The sequence below is a fragment of the Martes martes genome, assembly GCF_963455335.1.
Source record: "Martes martes genome assembly, chromosome: 9".
NCBI classification, from domain to species: domain Eukaryota; kingdom Metazoa; phylum Chordata; class Mammalia; order Carnivora; family Mustelidae; genus Martes; species Martes martes.
Window position 1 is genome coordinate 100,488,819 of NC_137896.1, and position 26,871 is coordinate 100,515,689.

Consider the following 26,871-nt stretch of genomic DNA (forward strand, 5'->3'; position numbering starts at 1 on the left):
AATGAGTCCAGATTTCACAGAGACAGCTGACAAACTCTCTTATGATACAACCTGGTCAAGACAAAGAACTAGGAACTGGATGCTAAGATACGTCAGAAGGATCTGAATGCCCACAGCCACAAATCCCCCTTTTAATGAATTCCAGTGGCAAACTGGAGTAACATTTTTTTTGGTCAAGCCTTAAGCTTCAGTCCTTAGCTCTGTGCTGGTCAGTATGTAAATCAGTGAGTTGAGCAAAGACTAAAATGCAAGGGCATATGTGGTTGACTTGAAGTAATGAGGAACAATGGGAAATATTCAGGTGATAGGCTAAAAATCCAAAATGCCAGAGAAAATACCACAGAATCAAGGTCAGATTTGGCCCTGGGGTCCAAAAACCCAGACGTGAGTGCAAGGTGGGGAACAACTGGCTGCCAACAAGGCTCTGGGGCTTGGTCAGTGGAAAGTGCCCCTGAGTCAGAAGCTGGATGAGGGAGCTGCAAAAGCTGTAGGGATCTGGAGCTTCCTGTATGGAAGTGAAGCATTCCGAATGAGGAAGGCATCCATCTTGCACGACACTGAATGTCAAAGATGGCAACTCTGCAGAGATGCAATGGGTTGCTTCGTGAAGGGGGGTCTAACTCATCGTCCTTCTCCTTCCCAGCCGTCTCAGGAGGTGGTAAAGGAGATGATACAATTCTCCAAGGATACCCTGGAAAAAATTGACAAGGCTCGCTCTGAGGGTCTGTACCATGAGGTAAGAATTCATTTTTATAGGGATGGGATGGGGAAGAGAGCAAAAAGGTTCTTTGGTAAGGTGGGGGGCAATGGGGTGGGGTGGAGATAGGGAGACTACCTAGCACGTTGTTTTTCTGGAGGATGTCCCTTGGTTCGGACTGTGACTCTTCTCGTCTTCAGAGCCTCTTAGAGGTATGTTGTCAGGGACTGTTCAGCCTACTGAAACTGGGTCTGGGAGAGCACAGGCAGCCTGACAAATGTCCCTGGGGATCTGTGCTAGCTCAGGTTGGCATCAGAGGTGGAGAAATGGAGATGGCAGTGGATTGCTTGCTTTTTTGTAATTGAATGCATGTCCTGGCTACAGTTTTCAGTCTCTACTGAGTATTCAGCCCTGCCTCTCAAAGAAGCAGAAGTTATTAACTGTCTATACACTAGAATCATGGAAAAATCCTGATACTCAGACACCGACCCAGGACAATTTTATCAAAATCTCTTGGGGTGGAACCCAGATGTCAGGATTTTTAAAGCTCTCAAGTGGTCTCAACAGGCACCCAAAGTTGAGACAAACCACCCCCCAACCCCCTTCCCAAGTAAACACTGACCTACAGAGCATTTCATCAAAGTCACCTGGGCAGCCTGCTGGAAATGCACAGTCCTGTGTCCCACCCCCTCTGATTCATCCAGTCTGCAACAGACTGCGAATCAGTATTTCGTTTCCAAGCTCTTTAAACATCTCAGGCATGTAGCTGGGTTTGGAAGCCACTAAGGCGTCGCAATGCGAGAGATTAATTTGTGTTCACTTCTGTCTGCTTGTCCTTTATCTTCGTCCTCCTCATTTACTCATTCATTGCACATTTTAAAAAATATTTTGCTTATTTATTTGACAGACAGAGATCCCAAGTAGGCAGAGAGGCAGGCAGAGAGAGAGGGGGAAGCAGGCTCCCCGCTGAGCAGAGAGCCTGATGCAGGGCTCGATCCCAGGACCCTGGGATCATGACCTGAGCTGAAGGCAGAGGCTTTAACCCACTGAGCCACCCAGGCGCCTCATCACTGCACATTTTTGAGCCCTTAATGGGGTGACCAACATAGACCTGCTCCTTGCTTCCCAGGAGTTCTGTCAGGTAGGGAGATGGTCATGTTGATAGGGTGTTATTGTACAATATGGAAAACCTGCGTCGGAGGCCTGACCTAGGGGCTGGAGCAACCAGGAGGACCGCGGTGGTTCCCTTCCTCTGATCTCTCCTCTTCCGTGCAAATTTAACAGGGCCAGGTGGAAGGCTGGCCCCATAGGTTGAAGAGGATTGTCTTCGAGATGAATGGATTGTGGGCCCACATTTTGTCACACCCCGAACCAGTTGCCTCCTGGGACTGGGAGAATCTCAGACCAAATTTAGCTTCTGCTCATTTGAAATGGAAGAAACTGTGTGGCATTTTTCCCATGACAGTGGCAAGGCAAGAAGAGAACAATGAGCAACTAAAATCCAGAGACCATCTGACTTTGTAGGGTCAGCCTAAGCCTATGTAGACACATGAGTCAGGCAGGAAAGCTTGACTCCAAGCTGACTGGTGTCAGGCCTGTCTTATTCCTCACCAGAACCAATGCAACACCCTCCTGGTGGGTCTCCTGGCCTCCTGGGAGCCTCTCTGCCAGCTCATCTTGTACACTTTCCTCGGAGAATGACTGTCCAACCTCACTGCGCATAAGGACCACCTGAGGGCTTGTACAAACTACGGATGCCAGGGACCCCCCCATCCCGGTCTCCGCACAGCCCCAGATATTTGGTTTCACTTGGTCTGGGGTAGGGCCCACACACCACGCCGTTTTTAAAAAGGTCTCCAGGTAATTCCAGAGCCCAACCAGGGTGGAGAATCACAGGAATGGTGGTTAAGACAAAGCATAACTGCTTAGTTTGAATTCTTGCTCCATGTTTTACTACCTGTGTGACTTTGGTCAAGTACTTACCCTCTGTGCTTTAGTTTCCTTATCTGGCAAAATGGGAATATTAGTAGTATCTATGTCATTGTTCTGTTGTGAGAATCAGTCAATCAGTCTATCAGTCTCTCCCTTTCATAACTCTCTACTGATCATGAGAACACCTCTCTTTGCTTGTTGCCATGTCAGCCACATCTCCCGCTGTTACCCTCTTCATCCCCACTCATAGCAAAATAGGACCGTTTTGTTATTCAGATCACAAACTTGGGCCTTTCCACCCCTGTCAGCAATGTCCTGAGCCTTAAAAGAAGGGGTGTCCAGGGTTGTGGTGACGCTCCCCTGCGTGAGGGCAGTGGTAATGGACGGGGCCTGTGTCTCCTCCAGGTTGTGAAATTATGCCGGGAGTGCCTGCAGAAGCAGGAGCCAGTGTTTGCCGACACCAACCTCTACACGCTGCGGATGCTGAGCACTGTTTCCGAGGTCCTCTCCTACCTCCAGGCCTTCGAGGAGGCCTCCTTCTATGCCAGGAGGATGGTGGATGGCTATATGTAGGTAGCAGTGCTGGGTCTCAGAAAGTACCCTGGAATGTGTCTATTTCAGGGATGGCAAATAGACAGCACACATGTTGCTACTTCCCCTTCCTGTAACTCACCCAGGCATCAGTAATCGATTGTGGTTCTCTTTATCTTACGACTGAGCATTTTTACCGCAGTACTTTGAGTAGTAATAACCAGATCTTCAGGGCTGGTACCTGCGATGAAACCTATCTGTCGTCTCTGGTCTTTCCCACATCCTCCAGCTCATCTATCACTTGGGCAGCGGCTTCTGCTTTTGATTTTCTTAAGGCTAAGTCCCACTTAATTTAAGTGCTTAGAAAGGTTTGTCTCTCCAGCAGTCAGCATAGGCAACCTTTCTTTTATTAATAAATGAATGAATGAATGAATGAATGAATGAATAGAAGAGGTGTTAGCCAAGCCTGCTTTCAAATTATAAAATGCAGAGCCCCTGCCTTCCCTCTGCCACTGTCTTCTCTTGCCTTCCATGTCCACATTGGCATGGGACTTTGTATCTTTGGCCAAATGAGTAAGTTGGCACAAGCAGGTTCCCTTTTTTTGTGAGAATGTTATTCATAAACAAAAGCCAGGAAAATGGTGCAATATGCTAAAAGGAAACTATTAGGAGGGTACCAAGGAGGTGAGAATACAGTTCTGTCCCAAGAAGGACATTCAAGTTCTTTTTACTCCCCTGAACTTCTGCTTTCCAAGAAGAGGGCTGGGGTGTCCCCGAGAGCTCCCCTCTTCCTGTTTTCCCGTGAGGAGTCCTGACTCTTCTGCCCATGAGGACTTGGCTTCATGGCCCAGGGCAGAGTCTCAGCATCCACAGCCTCACTGTACAGGGTGTCTGGTTACTTCTCCCCTTCTCTGTGGCTCAGTCCCTGCTCCACGGGCTGCAGATGCCTCACAGCGCTGGTGGGAGAGCAGATGGACCAAGTCAATGAGGGTACTTGCTAAGTTGTCAGATCCTGTACAGACATAAGGAAGGTTGGGATTATCTGTGACAATTATTTGCTGTGTCCCCACAGGAAGCTCTACCACCCCAATAACGCCCAACTGGGGATGGCTGTGATGCGGGCAGGACTGACCAACTGGCATGCTGGTAACATCGAGGTGGGGCACGGGATGATCTGCAAAGCCTACGCCATTCTCCTGGTGACGCACGGACCCTCCCACCCCATCACCAAGGACCTAGAGGCAAGTAGCATGTCAGGGCTGAGCCTCCTTTTCTGGTCTGAGCTCTCTCTACAGATGGGAGCTGGGTTCTGGACTCTGCTTTTTGGAAAGTCCATAGATTGCCCACTGGAGCAGAAGGAAATTCAGAAATGCTTTGGGCCACTCGCCTTCTTTTACATCTGAGCAAACTGAGGCCCCTGGAAGGGTCTAGCCTGGCCATAGTCCCATGGCAAGTGGATGGCAAAGTTGAGGTTCGAAGCCTGAGCTGCTCCAAGCGTGGATGGAGAAAGCCCACCCAGCAGTGTGCGTGCACCCACGTACGTTGCAAGACGTGCTGTGTAGAGTGGAGCTGGGGAGTGCAGGCTCTGGAATCAGACTGCTGGGATTAAATTCCAGCTTCACCCCTTTCCAGCTGTGTGAGCGCAAACGTGGAATGTGTGCACCTCAGTCTCCTCAGCAGTAAAATGGACAAAAGGGATAGGGTTGTGATAAGGGTTCTGTGTGTTAACGTGTGAAAAGCACTCAGAACAGTGCCTAGCAAGTGGCATGCTTGTAATAATTGCTGTTTTCTTTTGTGCTTTGAAGGGCTGGTTTATTTGAGGGGGACGGAGTTCAAAGGACTGTCCTCAGGCAGTACAGTACAGGGAAAGAGGACAGACTTTGGTGTCATAAAATGTGTGAGAAGACTAACTTTATGCCTAGTATACTAAGCTTGACTGCTGTTTCCTCAGCCCCTCAGTGATGCCTGAGAAATAGTGCTTGAATAGAAATGTGGGAGCCTGGGGGCTTTTCTGTATGTCACATACTATACTCTTCCTGGTCCATTGTGAAGTATGAAGGAATCTCATCTACTTTATGTATGAGGAAACTGAACCCTGAAGGGATTGTCACTTGCCTAAGGTCCCAGAATGTTAGTGGGGACCTGTGTGGAGGATCCAGGGTTCAAATCTAGATCCCCTCTGGTCTGTTCCTGCAAACAAGCATTCTTTGCCAAGAACATTCCCTCGAGCGACTCTCTCAGGGGTCTGACTCCTCTCCCTAACAAACCAAGCCCACTCCCAGGACATTAAGCCCCCAGAGGATGAGTGTGTGTGTGTGTGTGTGTGTGTCTGTGTCTGTGTCTGTGTCAGTGTGTATGACTGTATGTGTCTGTATGTGAGTATGTATGAGTGTGTGTGAGTGTGTCCTCTGAGTGCGTGCAGCTGAATCTCAGTGACTGGGAGTCATTTACTCTGTTGTCTGCCCTTTACAAAAGGACCAAGGTAGGTCGGAAGCCAGTATGTCCCTGTGGCCTGTTGTCACTGTATATGGCGTATCTGTGTCCCACAGGCCATGCGGGTACAGACGGAGATGGAGCTGCGCATGTTCCGCCAGAACGAGTTCATGTACCACAAGATGCGCGAGGCTGCCCTGAACAACCAGCCCATGCAGGTCATGGCCGAGCCAAGCAGTGAGCCAACCCCGGCTCTGTTCCATAAGAAGCAATGAGGCCCTGTCTGGTGGGGGCAGGCTCTGTGCCTGGGGAACTGGGGAGACCTTCTGGAGGTAGTGGGTTTCTGGGAAGACCCTTGATGAGGATGTTCACTCTTGTTGCTGTGCGAATGTACCGTCCTGTGTTCCTCAGGTCGTTTTGGTTCGTTTAAACCTAGTTCAGCTCAGCTGAACCCTATCCCAGCCCCTCCTAGTCCAGGTTATCCTACCAATATTTATTGGGTGGAAGGCTGTAGGGATAAAGAAGCTTCAAATGTCCTGGGGAGGCAAAATGTAAACAGCTAAAGCGCAGTGTAATAAATGCAGTGGTAAACCGTATGGGGGGTGCAGTGGAGGGCATATATCTGGTATGTGGGGGGGTTGTGCTTTGGGAAGGGTGTCATGGAGCAGGTGACATTTGAGCAGAGGATGGCAGGTGCCTGGAGCCTCAGGAGGCTTCTCACTGATCTGCGTTATCTCTGGGACTGCTGGTCTCACTCAGGGTCTGGAATACTCAGGTCTTATCTGACAAGGATGGGTGACGTCCGGTTTCCTCAGGTTAGCATGGAACTATGAAGAAGGTGCTCTGTTTGGACCATTTAGGTTCTACTCAGAGAACCAAAACCTCTTAGTAAATATGAGAATGAGGTGAATATGCAGAAAGAGGTGTGGCTTTGCCCTAGCCACTGGAGGCCTCAGTTTAAGGTCTGGATTCCAAGTATTATTCGGAAACTCTTTTCTAAAATACCCAGAAGGAGTGTCTCCTTCCCTCACCTTCACTGCCAAGCCTTGATTCCCTGTGATGTGGGTGCCACTTGGACAATATCTGAGATTTTCCTGGCCATCGGCCAACTAGGATTAACGTTGTAGCAGGATGAAGCTGAGGGAGAAACTTGGAGACGCACACATCTGATGGTCTTGGGTTCAGCAGAATTGGTTTTGGGGAATTTTATTTGCCTACATGTGCCTGGATGGTCTTTACCAGCTTAGACATCATCATAGACCCCCCAGTAAATTTCTGTTCTTAGTAAGGAATAATTATGATTTCCCTTGCTTAATTTCTTTCGCTGCCCATGCTCTGGGACCTCTGCTCTTCTCACCAGGAAGAATATCTAATCCAGGCTCCACATGCCTAGGTTAGGATCTCCTTGGGGATGTGACCCACTTGCCATCATGTCCTGGGAAGTTGCTGTGGTTTCCACCCAAGAGTGAGGGTCTTGGAATCAGCCAGTCTAGTTGTCCTGTTATCTTCTGGAGTTCTAGAATTCTCACCAATGTTTTAGGGGAATCCTGGAGCAAAGCTCTCCATTGGAGGGTATCACCAAGTCTTCCAAACCATGACCCCAGAGCTCTAGCTACCATCTTGAAGTGATCCCACCAAGCCCCATATTTGTCACCTCTGCCTCAAACGTTAGTTTCTCCATCCCCCACTTCATCCTCAGAACCATCTGCTGCCTCCCTCTTAACCTCTCCAGTGGCTCTGCAAATATGCCAAAAACTGGTCCAAAGCTCTGCGAGTATGCTACCTCTTTGCAGAATACTCATGCCTGGCATTTGACTGTTCTTCAAGGTTATCCCCTTCTCTAGAAGCTTTCACAGGAAGACTGACAGTCTTCCAAGCCTTCATTGTAATAGGCCTAGAGACGGCACCAGCATTCTCCGAGGAACCCAGAGCACATTCAAACGATCACTCCCTGGCCTTCCTGTAAAACCGCCCTCCAAGCCTCTTCCCTTCTTTGTCACCATCCTCTGTGTACCTCTCTGAACACAGGCACTTCTCCACACTCCTTGCCAACCTCAGCTGGCCTTTGAGTGCAGCCCGGAAGTGTTTCATGTGCCCCTCATTGGCTCTCTCTCCCTTTTGCCCAGTAACCATTTCAGACCTTCACCTCTGTCGTCCAGTCTTGTGCTTTGAGCAGAAGCTCATCTCCTGCTTCGTAGAGAAACAGAGGTCAGAAGATGGGAAGCCCTCCGTTCTCTTCCCACATTCATGCATGTCTTGTCTGTGCTTGACCTTCTTTCCCTCTTTCTCACGTCAGTGGAATGGGAGCCCCTCTCCTCCCACAAAACTAACTCTCCACCTGTGCCCTGGACTCCTCTGATGTCCGTGGGCCCTGCTTCACCTGTAATTCCCTCTCTGCCCTGGATCCTCGATGTTCCTCCATCCCCTGCCTTCTTCATCAACAAACATGCTGAGGATTCTTTGAGCATAATCTTCATAGCTGAGTATTTTTTTTAAAGGACTTGTCTCTCATAGTGATCATCTGCATTTCTTCACTTTCCATTTCTTCCTGAACCCACTTCAGGCTTCCTGAACTCTACTAATATGGATCATACAAGGTCACCTCTGGCGGGGTAGCTTCTTGTCCGTATTTGGCTTCCCTGCATCAGGTGACACTCCCAACCCTTGATTTCTGGGTATCATTTCCTTGTGATGATCCTCTGATGTCCGTGGTTTCTCCACCTTCTTCCCTAACCCCGTTTCTCTACCTGCCGCTGATACATTGGCGTTTCCTAGGGTTGGGTTTGTTCTTTCTGGTCACTCTTGGTTTGTTCTTATCTCACTCTGCACACACTCCCTGCATGAGCCCGGCTGGGCCCTTTGTTGAATCACCACCTTGAGGCTGATACTCTTAACTCTCTATTCCCAGACCTTGTTCCTGAGCTCCAGCCCCACATGCTCTCTCGAATGTTCTCCAGGCACATCACGCTTGGCACATCCAAACTGAAACTCTTTCTCTTTCCCTTGTCCCCTCTCCCACATCTGTCCCTCAACACCCCACCAGGAACACCCAACTTCTGTTCTAGTCTCTCACTTGCATTGCATCCTAGACACCAATCTGACCTGCTCACTCATGGGTCCCTGAGTGACTCATTTTCTCCTGGGCCTCTCTTTGAGTTTTGAAACATTCTATCTAAAATATCTCTAACCTGCCAACTCCAGTTCGTCTTTCAACATCCAGTTAGGAAATCACCCCTTCGGTGAAGCCTTTCGCCAAGGCCTTAGCTTCTGCTGGCTGCCTGTCTGAGTCTCTGATATCACCTTCAAACCCCCCACCAGAACACTCTCCTCATGGCATCACAGTTGCCTTTTTACTTATCTGCCTCCTCCATCAGATTGTGAACAGAAGCTGTGTCCCTTTAATTTTTTCTATCCCCAGAACCTAGCCTGGGTCCTGGAATATAGTAGGTGCTCAGTTAATGTGTGTTGAGTGAATGAATAAGTGAATGAACTTGCTTATCTCATAGCAGAAGAGACATAAAACTGCATATTTTGAGTTTTTATGTTGTAGCAGTCAACAAAGGCCATTAAATCATCTGTATTTCCAAGCAAATGTGTGTGGCTTCTTTCTTTGTGACAGCCTATTTAGAGCAGCGCTGTCTAATAGAACTTTCTGTGATGATGAAAATATATTGTGTCTGTGTCCTCAAATATAGTACCCACTCGCACCATGTGACTAAGCTCTTGAAATGTATCTAGTGTGAGTGAGGAACTGAATTTTAAATTATATTTAATTTCAGTTTAAATAGACAATGTGGCTACTGACTGCTGTATTAGTTTTAGGGAATAGTGTACTTTTAAGATTAGACACCGAGACCAATGACGTTCCTATGTCAGCTCTCTTAATGTCAGCTGGGTGACATAGGACTGGTGATTTCACCCGGGCCTGTTTCCTCATTTCTACCTACCACACGAATTTGCTGTTGTGAAAGCCCTTTGAACAATGCCTGGCCCATCCTAAGTGCTCTAGGGGCACTCCAGCCATGCTTCTGTCGAGGATCCGTCCCCCTGCAGAGAAGGTGAAGGTGGAGGGCAGACAGGAGCAGCAGTGGGCGGCCGCCTCTGGAGAGCTGACTGTGCCCTTCTCTTCCAGACTCTGCATTCAGCACCATCACGTCGAAAGCTCGATGTTGGCCATGGTGGGAATATTTATACTGGGGCAATTGGCTTAACTTTAGAAGAACACATGAATTTTGGGGTGTTGTCCATCTATAAAAATGGAGTTTGCTACATGGAAGTAACAGAACGAATAGTTAAAAACACCATTAAAGAAATCTTTCCTAACCCTGGGGTGAAGTCTGCATTCTGAAGCTTGTGCCCCAGGACCATGCCTAACCAATCTAGGACCTCTGATTCCTCCCCTTCCGACTAAGCCAGCGCTCACCGCACTACCAGTGTGTCGACAGACACCTGTATTTAGGGCCTGATACAGCCATGGCTTGGGCCAATTGCTCAGGGTTTTCTTCTGTAAGGATGCAGGAGGGAATCAGTAGAGTTGGGGCGCACAGCAGAGAGAATGGCGACATATGGGAGGGCAGTCAGAGGTGCGAGCTCCCGGCCCGAGGTGTGCACATGGTAACAGGTGATAACATCCAGGGCACGAGGATGACAGCACTTCTGGAAGCTCCCTCACCCACTCCTGGTCCCGCATTACATACAAATCACCCAATCCGTGCATAAGGCACCCGGGATTACGTCATCAGTCTCAGAGAAGCCCCACACACAGCACAACCGGGGGCTGCCACGTGTGGTCGATAATATGGCATGAACTCGTCCTCCTTGTCAGCACTCCAGCTCAGCTTAGTCTGAGAACAGTCTGGTCCAGGCACAGAGCTACGGGTTTCCCAGATGTCCTTAGGGGCCTGTGGCCTGTTGTTGCTGTAACAAATCACTACAACCTCAGTGGCTTAAAATAACACAGATTTATCATCTGAAAGTTCTGGAGGTCAGAAGTTCAAAATGGGTCTCACACGGCTAAAATGGAGGTGTCAGCAGAGCTGGGTTCCTTCTGGAGACTCTGGGGGAAGAATCTGTTTCTTGCCTGTTCCAGCTTCTAGAAACTTCTTCTAGAATGCCCATACTCCTTGGTCTATGGGCCCAGTCAGCAGCCTTATCACTCCTCCTCTGATCTTCCTGCCTTCCTCTTTTACCAGGATACCTTGGGCCCACTGGGATAAGCCAGGATAATCTCCCCACCTCAAGGTCATTACCTTAGTGAGTCTTCCCTCCCTTGCATCACAGTGCAGCCACGTGCAATTTGCCTGCTTTCTCTTCCTCAGTCACCAAGACAGGGGTTGTAGGTGCTCACTAAGTGAACCACAGCCCTCTCTCATCGCCTTCCTCTGCCTGCCTGTCCCAGGCAGGTGTGGTGTGTGGAATCCCGTTAGAGACCAGGCACCTTCCTGGGTATGGCAGAGAGCCGGGGGCAGTAGGGGGACCTGTAACTTGAAGCATCAGATAGCGTTCCAGGTGTGTGGTTTGTGTCCTTCAGCGGCATTCACATTTAGCCTCGTAGGCTGATTCTTTGTCCGTATGCACCATCTAGCTTGTCAGGGTGTGTTTCTTGTGGGAAATTTTGTCTCGCTCACAATGGTGGGTGTTCAGGCCCTTCATACTGCTCATAGCTGAACTCATCATTTCCCTCCAAGCCTCCACCAGCATCCACCTAGTTCCCCAAGATCTAGGCTATTATTATTATTATTTTTAGATTATTTATTTATTTCACAGACAGAGAGCACAGTAGGCAGAGAGGCAGGCAGAGAGATGGCGGTGGGGGGGGGGGGAAGCAGGCTCCCCGCCGAGCAGAGAGCCCGATTGTGGGGCTCGATCCCAGGACCCTGAGATCATGACCTGAGCCGAAGGCAGAGGCTTTAACCCACTGAGCCATTAGGGGCCTCCCTCTCCTTCATCCCCTGTAACGGGCTTCTGAGCCAGTCTCTTCAGCCCAGCATCTCTCCAATTCTGAAAACAGTACCGACTCACTCTCTAGAGACTCCGCTCTGCACCATGAGGGTCACAGGAGACTGCTCAGGACAGGCTGGCTGAGGCCCCAGCCTGGACCTATCGTGGGGCAGCGTTCCCCGACCCATAATGGGTGTGCTGGCAAATATTTAATAACAGTGTTGAGAAGAGCCCAGATATGTGACACATGTTGATTTTTATGGAATACATACATAGCCTCACCATGGCCAACACTGAAGCTACCGAGCTGTATGTTGAGTTGGGAGCTGGTTCTAGCGAATTCCCGCATACCACTGGATGCGACCCACGATAGGCAATTGGACTCTTGCCAGGGCCCTTCTGAATTGGAGGAGGAAGAGTCCCTGCTCTTCTCTGGGAACACAGCTCTCAGTGTGTGACCCGGGAGGCGCTGCTAGTGGTACTCACTGCTGTTTAGAAAGTTCTGGGAGAACATAGCTAGCGTCCAGGGAGAAAAAGGACAGGGTAAGAAGAGAGAACTATTGGTAACATTGTTGTAAGACTTTGGACCCACTTGTTCTTTCCACTTCTGAGTCGGTGAACCCCCACTTCACCCCACCCGACTTTAATTTTAGTCTAAGTAAGTTTTTTTTTTTTTTTTTTTCCATTCGGGAGTGAAGGAGCTCCCACTGTGCTAGTTTGTCTCTGTTTATCTTACATCTCATCTCCACCCATCTCCGCCCTGCTCTGTGCCCAGAAGGCTGATCTCTGCTTTCTTGTTCAGCCCATGGGAGGACCCAGTAGAAGAAGGGAAGACAGAAGGATGGAGAGGTGGCATGTTACTCCCCACAGCAACCCTCCTTTCCTGCCCCCTCTCTGCCTATCCAGGGTCCAGTGGCTCCAGTGCTCAGTGAATTCAAGTAATGCAGTCCCCCACGTTGTCCCTTCAGGCCTGTGGTTGGTAATGGCTTTCCGTGGATGCTCGTCCCTGGGTGCCTCACCTAACTTGTGGGCTCCCTTTACTCAAACCACACCTGTGTAAATAGTGCCTCCATTAAATTCTCATCAGGAGAACCCTTTTGAGTGAGGCTTATTTCCTGCTGATACATCCCTGACATATATCTGTCCAATGTGCTTCTTACCTCACAGGCAGTGCCTTGGTTCAACCCCCCACATCTCTCATCTGGGCCATTGCCACAGTCTCTTAATGGTGCCTCTGTGTTCAGCCTTGACCCTTCTCATTGGTCCTTGGCCCCATGGCCAGAATAATTCTCTACAATGCATTTAGTATTATGTTATTCTTGAAGCTAAAATCTCTTCAGTAATTGCCCACTGTCTCCAGGATTGAGTCCAGACTGCTTACCAGAGTGAAAAAATACTCACGAAAGAGACTCTGTGTCCTCTCTCTGCCTCATCTTTTGCCAAGTCTCCATTTATACCACGCCTCCCGGCCAGGCAAACATCCTTGAATGCTTTGAGAGTCAGCTGAAATGTCTGGAGCTTGTACCCACTAGGATCACTAGCAGGGATCATACTGTTGCCTTGATGGATTATGGGTTGATCTCCACCTCCCAGGACAGCAAGTCTCCAGGGGAATCATTGTCAGAGCTTAGCACTGCCCAGTCCTGATTTGACTGAATGAGGCCAGGTTGTGTGGAGAAGATACATTTAATTTGATTTCTCCATGTCTACCCCATATTGGCTCCATGAAATCCTAGAAAATCATGGGATGGCCAGTGCGCCTCTAGTATATATAGAAGAGGTACTCTGAAGATTGAATATTGATTAAGTTAGACACCCCACCCCCTCAAAATCACTTTCTTTACCCTAACGGGAATCATTTTTTTAAGAAGAAGATAATTGGAAAAGTCTACATTTGTATGAATATAGATGCTGATTCTGAAACTGGCTCTTTACAAATCAATCAGCACTTGTGGGTACAGAGTGTGCTCTGTTGTTGGGATGCCCACAGGACAGGTGGAGAGAAGGGGGCAGGGTCAGGAGGGGAGGGGGTCAAGGCAAAAATAACTGATACCATCAACAGCTGTTTATTCAATTTATTTAAAATTGACTTCAGGCCCAAAGTTCTCTGGGCACCTATACAAAATCCAAATGCAGCATGAAATTAAATTTCTTTTTCGGGCATAAACACAAACAATCCCCTCCAAAAGCAAGACTTGTTCCCAGGAGAAGATCTCAGTTAGGAGGAGGCTTCGGGAATGTTGTCAGATCCCAAGAGGCCTGGTTGAAGAGACCCTGTTTCTACTACATTGCTTCTCCTGTGTAGCTCCTCAGCTGCGTGGTCCTTGGAAACCTCTTTCCTCTCCATGCCTTTTCATCCACTCACAGATGCTTCTCTGGGCATAACACAGTGGCTGCTAATGGTCTGGAGGTCAGAGCCAGCTGCAGCTCTCTCAGGAATCCAAGGGGCAGTGATGACATGCCTTGTTGGGATGGCACACGCATCATTTTTTTAAGAAGATTTTATTTATTTAACAGTGAGAGCGCGCGCGCACACACACACCCAAGCAGGAAAGTGGCAGGCAGAGGGAGAGGGAGAAGCGGATTCCCTGATGAGCAGGGAGGCTGATCCGGGGCTCGATCCCAGGACCCTGGATCATGACCTGAGCTGAAGGCAGACACTTAACCGACTGAGCCACCCAGGTGCCCCCACATGCATCATTTCATCTGCTCTTTACCCAAGCCACAGGAGAGGTATTGTATTGCCCAGTTTACAGATGAGAAAACTATGGTCCAAAATCAGGGGTTAGTTAATTAGAACCTTGTCTTCCAGCCCGCTTTCTTTTTTTTTTTAGAGAGAGAGAGAGAGAGCACGCAAGTGCAGGAGCAGTGGGCGGGGAGGAGCAAAGGGAGAGAGAATCTTACTGCCCCGGACATGGAGCCCAAGGCAGGGGGTGAGGGTGGGGGTCTCAATCTCAGGACCCTGAGATCACAACCTGAGCCAAAACCAGGAATCCGACACTCAACCAATTGAGCCAACCAGGTGCCTCTACATCATATACTTCTAAAAAAAAAAAGTCATGGCTCATTAAAAAAAATAATTCCACATAATTAGTTCCTTGCAGAAAATTCAATATAAATAATGCAAAAAGTTCTCTTGACTTCCCACACCAAAGGCGATGGCTGTTATCTGGCGTTCCAATAATTTGTGGTCATATACATGCATGTATATCTATGTAAATAGATAATTTTGTTTCATATTTTAACAAAATTTACATGATATTGTACAGGTGATACTGTTGAGAAACTTGCTATTTTTTTTTAAAGCTTTGTCTGAGAGAGAGTTCTACAACGACACTTAGAGACCTACCTCGTACATTTACTCTACCACGTGTTATTTCCAAGTATGACTATACCACGATTTATCTAACCTTTGCTTACTCCTGAGCATTTTTTTCCAGGTTTTGGCTATTGTATCCTTTATATGCTTTTTTTTTTTCAGTATGTGTTTAAACATTTCTCTAGGGAGAGAGACATACAACAATGGTATTGCTAGGTGTTAGAGAATTCACATTAGTGGGGGGGGGGCACCTGGGTGGCTCAGTGGGTTAAAGCCTCTGCCTTCAGCTCAGGTCATGATCCCAGGGTTCTGGGATCGAGCCCCGCATCGGGCTCTCTGCTCAGCGGGAAGCCTGCTTTCCTTCCTCTCTCTCTGCCTGCCTCTCTGCCTACTTGTGATCTCTGTCTGTCAAATAAATAAATAAAATCTTTAAAAAAAAATATTAGTGGGTATTGTTAAATGGCACGCCACACAGGCTGTAACAATTTTCATCTGTACCACTGATGGGAGAGTCATTCCTCACATCCTTACAAACCCTTTCACTTTGTACTAGTTTGATTTGTAAAATGATATCTCATCTTACCTCCCTCCTCCCTGATTACTTTGAGACTCAGCCTACTTCACACTGTGAATTACCCATTAATATGCTCACCCCATGTTCCCACTGACTTGCTGGGCTTCTTACTGGTTTTGATATTCTATTAACCTCAGTTACGTGAGTTGCAAATATTTCTCCCACTTTTTTGCTTTTTTTGGCAACTATGTTTATAGTGTCTCTTTTCATGCAAAACTTTATGTTTTTGAGGTAGTAATATGAATCAATCTTTTCCTTCATGGTTTTTGCACCTTCTTTAAGAAGGTCTATATATACATTGATATTAATGTGTGTATATGTATATATACACATAATACACACATTGATATATACTTGTTTATCTACAGTATCTATTTTTAATATTTCCCATTTATTCACTTAGCTCTTTAGTTCATCTGGAATTTATTCTTGTGAATGGTATGTTGTAGTGTGCTATAGGATATCTTCCCCCTGTATCTTCCATCTCTGAATTCTCAATGAAGCTCTGAAACTCTTTCCTTAAGGGTGCCTTAGTTCCCCAAATTATGGTCCCCCTTTTTTCTCAAGACCCTGCTCCACACAGGAGAAGGAGGGAAAACTTATGGCAAATACATGAATAGTGCAGGCAGGAAGAATTTCATCCAATAGACCTGTGCTGATAAATGCCAGAGAGAGGGAAAGAGCACTTTCAGCAGTACAATTTAGGAAGCCTTCTTGAAGGAGGTGGCAGTTAAATTGCTGGGGGAATGAGAAGTTGTTTAGTTTGATTGGAATGCATATTACAGGAAAGGATTGCGGCTAGATAGGGTGGGACAGGCTATAATCAAGCAAGGGTCAGCAACCTACAGTGCGTGGGTCAAATCCGGCTGCCACCTGTTTCTACAAGGTGTGCGAGCTAAGAATGGTATCCAGTGTTTAAGTGGTTGAAAAAAAAAAAAAAGAAGAAACTGTTTTATGACATATGAAAATGACATGAAATTCAAATGTCAGTGTCCATAAATAAAGTTTTGTTGGAACACAGCCATGCCCATTGGTGTATTGCCTGTGGCTGCTTCGTGCTCTAAAAGCAGAACTGGGGAGTTGAGACAGAGACTGGATGGCCCACAACACTGAAAATATTTACTCTCTGGCTTTTTACAGCAGAAGTGTCCCAACCCTGTTAGACCTGAAGGTTTAGGAGTTTGACTGCTATGTGCTAGGCAATGTTGTAGAAAGCATTCTGATCAGTGCTGTTTTTACGGAAGATGGCTGTTCATGGAGATTGGTAGATGAGAGAGAGGGGGGCATCCAGCTCCTTGCCTGTACGGCTGACTGGGAAAGGTCATTCCAAAGAGGCTTTACAGATCCAGCCACATCTCATGTTTCTTGTAGGATCACCTGAGTGGGCAGCCTGGGGTCTGCTTTCAGGGTGAGGATCACCCTTCGGACCTGACCCAGCAGGATAGAACATACAGATCATCAAGATTTACAAAAATATAGGTGATCAGGGGGCACCTGGGTGGCTCAGACGGTTAAGTGTCTGCCTTTGGTTCAGGTCATGATCCCATGGTCCTTGGATAGAGCCCCGCATCGGGCTCCCTACTCAGCGGGGAGCCTGCTTCTCCCTCTCTGTCTGCCTGCTGCTCTGCCTACTTGTGCTCTCTATCTATCTCTCTGTCAAATAAATAATAAAAAATAAAATAATATACATATAGGTGATCAGGGCCCATTGATACCAATAGCACCATCATTGACAAGCCATCGAGAAGAAAAGATGTTTTTTTTTAAAACAAAGTTCGCTTTATTACATTAATTTTACACAGTAAAAGAATATGAAGTGCAGACTTGTTTAAATTCTCTTGCTGACTCTCTTGAAGACAATGTCACCCAATGTCATGGTCTGAAAGTTAAAAAAAAATCATAAAATGTTCATCTGATGTTCAGTTGTAAAAGGTAATGAAGGCTACAAAATCATCCCAAATATGCTAGCATGTGAAACAACCCAAAGATTTCTCTGTTTTCTGTTAGATCAGAGGAAGGGTGGGCCATCTTTTCTAAAATCCCATGCCAGGTCTTTTCCACGTCACTTCCTCATATGAAGAACTGTCCTGCCTTTTAGTGAATGCCTTTCTATATCGATGGCTATGAAAGCAAGACCGTCCAAATGAGTCCAGTTCAATCCAACTTCTCGAAGTTTCATCGAGTGCCTACTGTGTACCAAAGGAGCCCTTTAGCTTCAACAGCAATGGAGTGGAATGAAAATATCTAGGTTTGAACCCCGGTTCTATAGCTCATTAGCTGGATGACCTTGGACAGGTCAACTTATCTATTAAATTCCTCATCCTGCCTCCCTCACAGCTGAGGGGATGATTAGGGGAGGTATCAAAAGCATATCCAAACAGACAAAAAGCCTATCAAAGGACTTTGGCCGGGACTGAGACCAGGACAGGCTCATTTCCCTCCACCCTGCTGGTGCCTTCTTCCTGCTTTGAATGTGCCCGGCAGGGGTGGGGACAACATGTTTCCTTGCTCACCTTCATACTCTACCTAGCTGAGGGATTTTCCCACTTGAACAAGGAGTGGTGTGACAGACCCTTGGGTAGTGTTCTGCCTTCTGTTACTCCCCAAAGTACTTTCTGGGGGCAAAGAAGATCCAGAGAACCCTCCTCTTCTGCTAGAGAAACACTGTGCTATTCACCCCCAAATCAGGGACAGGACATGGCCGACTATCAGGCACCAAGGAGGACTGCCCATCTGGAGAGTGCCACTCATAAGCTGCCATAAAATTGCTCTGAATATGATTCTCCTTGTAAATGCCCATGAGCAAGTCTTAAGGCTACATCCCGGTGGAGACTGAGAAAGGTGAGTCATGCTGGTGGCTCTGAAGGACCCTGTCTATCCTTGTACCAAGCACCCACTTACCCATCCCATGTAGGTATAGGTGAGGAAAGGGGGATAGCAATGAGGGGAGAAGGAAGAGGGGGAGGCTAGCCCACATCCACTCCAAGATGGTCCTAAGTATACGAGCCCACACCATCTCTAATGGGTGTGGCTCCCTGTAGGATTGCGCAGTGCACAGCTGTGGATGACAGCCGCGGGTGACAGGCCCCGCTCAGAGGAGCCCTCGTTCTGCCATTCCCTGGCTCTTTGTTGCCTCAGTTTCCCCACTTAGAAAAGTCAGGGTGGTGGGAAGATAGAGATCATGTGTGTAAACTGCCTAGTACATCATGGATCCTCAGTAAGTGGTAGCCAAGGTCGAGCACAGGAAAGGTGGTGGGGGAGCTGCACCTCACCCTGACTTCTCCCTTCCCCTCAAGCATGGGGAGCCACCAGCTCAGAGTGCCAACTCACGTTGGTGATCACGTCGCCATTGAGTTCGGACACGGACTTGATGCCTTTGAAAGTTGTCACCAGTTTGTTGTCACCTTCCATCTGGACCACCGCCTGCAAGGGAGAGAAGAGATGAGCTGTTAGGAAAGTCTGGGGAGGGAGCAGGACTCTCGCCAGTAACACGGGCTCCCCCCTGCCCCGCCCCCGGGTCCTGGCTGACAACAGCTAAGCCACTTATGTCCCCCAGTCCTCTGGATTAAACACAGGAGGTGCATTTAGAAGCTAAAGAAAATGCCAGGGCTCCTTTGATCAAACTTTTAATTTATGGTACGTGAACTAGAAATGAGCGTAGGACACCTAAGTGGTCTCAAATGCAGGCACTAAGATAAAACTGGAAAAATCCCAATTCTCCAAACTGATGGACAGAGGGAATAGCAAAATTCTAGCCGGTTGGGAGAACACCTATGTAACTGTGGTATGTATTCCTTCCAGCACATTTCATCGCGCATTGTGCTCTCTTTTTCGAGCTTTATGCATCCAGGAAGAGAAAGCAGAAACCCAGCAGGAAACAGAAGAACCTGGCCAAGGTTAAGAATGTGCCTCCAAGATGGACAACTGGAAAAGGCCTCTGGTGAAACCCACAATGGCCTGCCCCTTCCTACAGGCATAACAAGAGAATTTCCCTCCTAAAGTTAATCACACATTTCCTGACTTGTAATGTCATATCTGGGGAAGCAGAAATAAAATTCTGTCAGAAGAGGTAAAAAGACCAACACGCTGAGGCCAAGGCACAAAGTTGTCGAGAGTGGGAGGGGTGAAGACAACTGCTCTGTGGTGTTGGCTGTGCTAGGCGTGTGGAGTTTCCTAGGGAGGAAAAGAAGTCTCTAGTGGGCACCCCATTTCCTCTGATCTCTCTGCCATCATCTTGGGCCATTTCCACAGTGCCCCCACCCCAGCTCTCAGTGCACACCCTGAGCCACAGCCCAGCAGAGTGATGTCGCCTTGTCCACTGCCTTCTCTCAGGGAGGGGAGGCCATGCCCATTTTACAGATGAGGTACTTGAGGCCAGGGGCTCAGTGACCTCTGAAGTCTTGGTCTAGGGCCTACCCGGGGCCTTGGTATTCTGGTGTTCTTGGTGTTGCCAGCACCTCCTCCAGGAAATCTGCCCATGACCAGAAGCTGTAGGCTCAGCAAAGCTGGTTTACTTTGGGCTCAAGGATGACATCGCAATAAGAAGGGCATCCCTGGAGCTTCGTCCCTGAAGCTATTTGGTCTCTCTGGCTCCCACCGCAGAAGTGGAGCCATAGATAAGGTATCCGTGGTGGGAACTCTGAGGTGGGAGCCTGGCAGGATGAAGCCCTGGGACCAGGTTCAGGGAAAGTTCCAGAAGCAGAGGGTGGTGTGAGGGGGCACCTCCTACCTTGACCTTCTCCCCAGTCATGGTCTCCAGCTCACACTCTTCCCCCAAGGTGAACTCATTTTGGATCACTTTGGACCCCGTGGTGATGGTGAGCTTGAAGTGCTTCCCGTTCTGCACAATTTCCGACACCCCCTTGATGTCCTTCCCCTTCTGGATGAGTTCGTCAGGCAGACCTGGTGGAAACCATTTGAGGTTCAGAGATGAGCAGAGGTGGGAGCTGCAGGGCGGCGGTCACAGAGAAACTCTGTGGCGTGGAGTCAGACAGGGAGGGGCTGTGTCTCCCCAGAGGCCAGAGGCCCGGACTGAGTCCTGTGAGCAACACGGGCTTGGGCCTCTGAAAGGAAAGGTCAGTGTCCTGACTCGGCCTGACTTGGCGGTCCACGAGTTCACCGTTGGGGGTTATAAAAGAAGACACTCCTGTGTCCTGAGGAACCTTTACTCTAGCGAGCGCCCTGGTTCCCGCTCGCTCTCCTATCTCACGCCAGACTTTGCTCCGAGTGTCAGTGTTTCATTCCACACCCAGAATGACCACACAGTTTGTGTTCTGGCCAGGTCCCTCCTGAGAGTGAGAGGGGGAGCTATGAATAATATGCCAGGACAACACGGGCCAGCCAGGATAGCGCCCGGTGATCCTGTGGGCACGGGTCCCCCCCTCGACCTCTGCTGTTGAGGCTCTTGAGGAAGGTGCAGGGGGACTCCCTTGCCCTGGGGCAGACCTTTACACATTTCAGGGCACAGGTACGCTGTTCTACGAAGTGAGGCCCTGTGTGTTGGCAGCGGGGGTAGAGGGTCCTGTGGCCTGAGTAAGGGACTCACAACAGAGGTGGCGTGGCACCCTATAGGAGAAGAGCCTAGCTCTCGGCTAGCCCTGGAGGTCCTCCTCCCTCTGCCTCTGCAGTCTTCCCCACACACTTCCCCGTTGGCACCCTTCTTTGTCACACTGCCCCTTTCCTCATAGGATTCCCTCTACCTGGAGCACGCTCCCCTCACCCCATCTCCTAGGGACCACTAGCTCACCTGCCAAGGCCCAGCCGAAGCTCACCTTCACGGTGAGCAAGCCCCCCTTCATGCCCTCCCGTGAGCCTCTCATCCTTCTGCACAGGACTCCGGGGGGGCACAGAGGAGTAAAGCGGAGTCTCTGGAACCAGCATCCACTTCGTATCCCAGTGCAAATGCTTCCTACCTGTGTGACCTTGGTCTGTATTACTTAACCTTTCTAGGCCTCAGCTGTCTTGACTGTGAAATGGGAATGATATTACTACCCAACTCAGAGATTTTTGGTGACGATTCAATGGGATATTGTATATTAAGGGCTTCGCACAGTGCCTGGCAGTGAGTCAGGTTCGGAGATGCTTTACTGTACTTATCTCTTCTTTTTTTCCATCTCTACACTGTGACTTGGAAATGGGGCTCATTTCCAAGTTATCTGTCTCCCTGGTATCCATCCAGCACAGTGAGCAGCATGTGGTTGGCCCGAGTCAATGTTTGTTAGAAGAAGGAATGAATGAATGAAAGAACGAATGAATGGATGAATGAATGGGGGAGGGAGGTCACATAGTGAGGGACCAGCAGAGATTGCCTATAGAATGGCCTTGTCCAGTGAGTAACAGCACAAGATGCAAATGACTACAAAAATCCTATGCATCACATGGCCTCTGGTCTGTGCAAAGCCTGGAACCTTCCTCCCATCCCCGAATCGAGACTCTGATGAGCCACCGCCAACAGGGCCAGACCCTTGCCTCCATGATCCCCACCCTTGGTGCCCAGCCCAGCACTCACCAACAGCCTTCATGAAGGCCTCGAAGTTTTCCTGGCTCTGCAGTTGGTACTTGCCGGAGAAGTTCATGGTGGCGACAAGGCTGGCTCCAAGCTGATTGGCAGCTCTGCTGGCTGGGCTGCCCGGTGTGGGCTGATTTATAGGGGGCTCCTTCCGCTTCGGATGTCGGACATAGGTCAGCCGCTGTCGACTCCTTTACGGCCAGGTTCAAACATTAACTGCTAAGAGCAATGGTCAATGATAAAAAAACAGGATGGGCACAGCAGAGGTTTGCTCTAATTCAGCAAACATTAGTGGCTGTCCATTAAGTGCAAAACCCTAAGTTCCTATAGCCTTTAATGTGCCAATCCTCCGTTAAATGTGCATGTGTGTATGTATATGTGTGCATATCTGTACACTTATGCACGTGCCTGTGTGCCCAGAGATGTGTGCTTATAAACATATGTGTGCGCCCATATCCATGTGTGTACTTAGATCTAGACACGAAGAAAAATGCTGAAGAATCCTTTTAAACTCAAAACTCCTCCTTATTTACATAACCTTATGATCTCTTCCATCTTTTTTTTTTTAAAGATTTTATTTATTTATTTGACAGAGAGAGACACAGCGAGAGAGGGAACATAGCAGAGGGAGTGGGAGAGGGAGAAGCAGGCTTTCCACGGAGCAGGGAGCCTGATGGGGGACTCGATCCCAGGACTCTGGGATCATGACCTGAGCCGAAGGCAGACACTTAACGACTGAGCCACCCCGGCGCCCCATCTCTTCCATCTTTATCACTACACAAACTTAATATTTACAAAGCTGTCATAAGCCCCTAGCGCTCTTTCATATTCTGGGATTCCTCTTGATAATTCCAAGCTCTGCGCCGTGAACATCAGTCTCCATTTAAGGGTGTCAAACAAAGCACTGCTTCCTGAAGGGCAGGTGGGAACCACGGAAACTGGGTGTACAGAAAGTGAGATGTATTTTATGAGGCAGAGATGGGGTAGGAGAGAGGAAGCAGGGAGTACCGGCTGGGCCAATGAAACACATCAAGGGGGTGCCATGCCTCATGTTTGCTTTCTCGCTGCACCCTCTGCCCTTCCTTCACCTTCTCCACCTGCTCACCTCCTCTAGAAATCCTCTGGGCTCATAGAGCACTTTGTAAATACCCATGTTCCAGATCCTACTGGGATTATTTCTATGTTTTCTTCATTTCTTCCTTGGTATTCCCAATACGTAGCACCTCGTAGGTGTCCGTGATAGGTCAGTAAACAAAAAACCATCAAAAGATAATGAGGCCATGGATCTCCTTGTTGAAGGAAAATGAGAAATATGGAAAATTAGGTTGGCACAGCCCCTCTCATCACTGCATCATTGGGGCAGGGCAGCCAGGATCAGTGCGTGTGTGTGTTTAACCAGGCAAGTGCATAGATGAGACTCCAGAGAACAGGGCTGGCGATGGGTAAAACTGGACTGAGAGCTGGCTACTTTCTTCCCACCTCTGTCCATTCTTCTTCCTTCCTCTGCGGTCCCATTCTACCACTCCAGCCTGCACTGGGGTAGACGGTGGCAGATCGGTTCTGTCACCTGGACAGTGCTCTCCGCTGCCAGGGGACCCTGTCTGTGCTTAACTGGCAGCACTATCACGATCACCAGGATGACTGCACACTCACTCACTCAGCTGCCAACATTCTGGGCTGCCAGAGTGTCTGCTCTGGAAGCCCAGCAACCCTCAGGTTCTGGCTGTATAGGAGTCAGGGGACACGTGAATGTATGAGGGCTCATCCCAGGGACACTGACCACAGGAAGACAAGCTGGGGGAGCACAGCACTAACACGAGTGTGTCAGTCCTCAGGAGAGCCATGCTCTTTATCTCCAACTCCCTCTCACGTACTCTCTCAAATTTCCAGAATGTGGACCTGCGGCTCTAGCACAGCACTTGAGAAGTCCTGTCATCCCCCCATGTGCTCAATGTCAAAGCCCTCTTCCGGTGTCCCTGCCGGGTGGTGTCAGCATACAACCTGCTACGGAAAGATCGCTCTCTTCTGAGCAGCATGGGCAGAGGGCACTGGTTGATGGCCATCACACAGATCCCAGCACCAGTAAGCCTGTCCCTCAGGGGCAGAGGGGTGCTCCCGTCTGCCCTCTCTGCTCGGTCCCCCTCTGGCAGTGCCCAGGACACAGAGTGCTTTCCAGGCCACGGGTCAGGATGGCTCCTGGAGAGCGCTAAGCAGCCTTGGAAGCCCAGAACACACAACCATTTTTAGGCACTGCAAATGCCCCAGCACCCAGCTGGCAGTGGGAGAGCGGACTCAAGGGATGACAGGCACATCTTGTCCTAAGCCTTAATTATGCACCTCATCATATCGAGGTACTCATAGTAGATCCTAATCTCCTCCAAGTGGGACAATGATTTTTTTAAGATTTATTTATTTATTTGAGAGAGAGAGAGAGAGAAGGGGCAGATGGCAAGAATCCCAAGAAGAGCTGTGAGCCAGATGTGGGGCTCGATCCCATGTCCCCGAGATCATGATCCAAGCCGAAATCAGGAGTTGGATGCTCAGGGGCCCCAGGAACAATGATTTTTTATCTTTTTTTTTTTAAAGATTTTATTTATTTATTTGAGAGAGAGAGATCACAAGTAGGCAGAGCAGCAGGCAGAGAGAGAGGGGAAGCAGGCTCCCTGCTGAGCAGAGAACCCAATGTGGGGCTTGATCCCAGGACCCTGAGATCATGACCTGAGCCAAAGGCAGAGGCTTAACCCACTGAGCCACCCAGGCACCCGAGATTTTATTTTTGATATGTATATATAAGGCAGTGAAAAATCCATTATCTTAAAAATTGGCATTGGAATTCTTCTCAGAGAGGAAACTCTGTGTGTGTGTGTGTGTGTGTGTGTGTGTAAATGGTTGAAGAAGCCTCTTGGGAGGGAGAGTGAGTGAAACCCAAGATCTGTGATCAGCGAGGGCTCGGGTGGTAATGTGGAAGTCCTGCTGGGCTGTGCAGCACGCCAGAGAGGCCACCTTTTTCCCCCGCTGGAGGTCAGGAAAGGGAAGAGAGCAGTGCTGCGGGCAGAAAGGAGGGGAACCACTGAGTGGGTATGGGGTGACGGGCACGAAGACACCCCCAGTGGCAGTAAGGCACAGAGCGTTTCAGGAAACTCTGGTTGCATTTGAAGCTGCTCATTTGCTGTCATGTGAATCCCCAACCATCTTTCCTTAATTTCCTCCCCAACCACCTCAGATGCTTTCGTAAAACGTAATTCATAAGTGTGTAAATCTTGTGATTCACAGACCTGTATCCCTGGAGCTAATAATACATTATATGTTTATTTAAAAAAACGTAATTCATAAATCAGGACAGGTGCAAAAGGAAGATGATGAAGGGCTGAGTTTCCTTTCTGGATGGATGTCATGGAGATGAGATAGCACACCTGAAACCGTACAGATCTTCCTTGACTTACGATGGCGTTATGTCTCAATAAACCCATCATGAGCTGAAAACACCATGAGTGGAAAATGTGTCTACCACACTTAACCTACAGATCATAGCTTAGCCCAGCTTCAATTGCACGCGCTCAGGACACTTACGTTAGCCTGCATTGGGAGGAATCATCTAGCGCCAAGTCTATTGTATAACAAAGTATTGAATATCTCATGTAATTTATTGACTACTATACTGGAAGTGAAAGACAAAGTTTACATGGGTACAGAATGGCTGTAAGTGTAATGATTGTTGACTCTTGTGATCATGTGGTTGATGGAGCCAAGGCTCACAGTGGCTGCCCAGTATCTCGAGAGATGATCATGCTGTGGATCATTAGCCTGGGAAAAAGATCAAAAGTCTCATTGTATGGGTTCTACTGAATGAGTATCATATTCACACCAGGGTAAACTCAAAAAATCCTAAGCTGAACGTAAATCAGGGACTGTCTGTATCAGGAAGCAGGGTGTTTACAGGAGCACGGTACCCCTCAAGGATCCCCAAAAATCTTAGCGAGGTCTTTGGAGGAATTCAAACTAATTTTACCCAAATCCCAGAGTGCCATGTGATCCCAGATGGTACTGGGTGGCGCCGACTAATAGCCACAGGCTGTTAGCTGGTGTGTGTCTGTGTAATGACCGCCATGGCCAGACTAAATTCAAGTCCCACCTGAGACCCACCCACCCCCACCTCACCTACCACCTCGCCAAAGAACTTTCCAAACACCTATCAGGGAGCAAATCAGTAGGAACTTGCCTTAATGAGGAGTTTGGGAGTTTTTAAAGGCAGTGAAATAATCACTAAGGAAATGGTGATGATGAGGCTATTAACCCTCTCCCTTGCGGCTGTGAAGGGCTCAAGTTGAGAGACTCTACGGGTAGTGCCACGGGCACACCACGCTGTCCCTCGTGGCCGCTGCTGCCCAGCATCTCCTCGGATAAAGGGATACCCGGGTCCACATCCAGACACTCTCCCCTTGACCACAGTGTCACCGGACACACCCCACGGCACTGCTCTCTGGGCTTTAAGGAGGAGGGTGGGAAGGAAGGCCATGAATTTTTCTCCTCAGGGCAAGCGAGCACCCATCCCAGAACCCTTTCAGGAAGGCTGGGGGGGTTCCTCCTTTTCTGGTGTCTGACTCCCTCCAGACCTTCTCCCTGACCCTTCACTCCCTCCCTACCCAGTCCAGGCAACACCTGGGCAGGAGTCACTCAGAGGCTGCTCAAGAGGCGGGCACAGTGGTAAGACCTGCCACTCTCTGCAAACGGATAGGCTGACAGACACCAGGCAAGGACCTCTTCCTCTTCCTCTTCCTCTTCTCAGGCAATCTGCAATGGCCTCCTTCGGGCCAGATTTTTGTGTGTGAGGCTGGAGGCCAAGGAGGTTAGTGGCCATTTCAAAACTTAACCCTTGCTAAGTAGTTTTCCGTAAAATTAGGAGAGGGTAATGACATCTGCTGCCCACAAGCCAAGTA

General features: G+C 48.8%; 2 protein-coding genes across 3 annotated transcripts in view; one reads left to right on the forward strand and one right to left on the reverse strand.

Moving 5' to 3' along the window:
* SMYD1 (SET and MYND domain containing 1) overlaps nucleotides 1-9,182 on the forward strand; it is a 42,580-nt gene extending 33,398 nt beyond the window's left edge. For both annotated transcript variants that reach the window (XM_080813256.1, XM_080813255.1), the window contains 4 exons: nucleotides 644-736; nucleotides 3,035-3,198; nucleotides 4,233-4,401; nucleotides 5,710-9,182. In XM_080813256.1, coding sequence (XP_080669382.1) covers nucleotides 644-736; nucleotides 3,035-3,198; nucleotides 4,233-4,401; nucleotides 5,710-5,868 — 585 coding nt within the window. In that variant the 3' untranslated portion in view covers nucleotides 5,869-9,182. The remainder of the gene's footprint in view (nucleotides 1-643; nucleotides 737-3,034; nucleotides 3,199-4,232; nucleotides 4,402-5,709) is intronic.
* A 7,996-nt stretch (nucleotides 9,183-17,178) lies between these two features.
* Nucleotides 17,179-22,402, reverse strand: FABP1 (fatty acid binding protein 1). Its single transcript, XM_080814308.1, has 4 exons — nucleotides 21,935-22,402; nucleotides 20,156-20,328; nucleotides 18,757-18,849; nucleotides 17,179-17,305 (listed from the first exon to the last, which is right to left on the reverse strand). Exons 1-4 carry the CDS (start codon nucleotides 21,999-22,001, stop codon nucleotides 17,255-17,257), a joined length of 384 nt encoding a protein of 127 aa, XP_080670434.1. The 5' UTR covers nucleotides 22,002-22,402; the 3' UTR covers nucleotides 17,179-17,254.
* Nucleotides 22,403-26,871: the final 4,469 nt, after the last annotated feature.

Excerpts from the sequence above, each read along its gene's own strand:
- FABP1 (XM_080814308.1), bottom strand. The coding sequence starts at position 22,001 with ATGAACTTCTCCGGCAAGTACCAACTGCAGAGCCAGGAAAACTTCGAG. Across the intron at positions 20,329-21,934 it reads GGCCTTCATGAAGGCTGTTG|GTCTGCCTGACGAACTCATC; the intron begins GTGAGTGCTGGG and ends GGTTTCCACCAG. Across the intron at positions 17,306-18,756 it reads ATGGCGACGTGATCACCAAC|ACCATGACATTGGGTGACAT; the intron begins GTGAGTTGGCAC and ends TTTAACTTTCAG.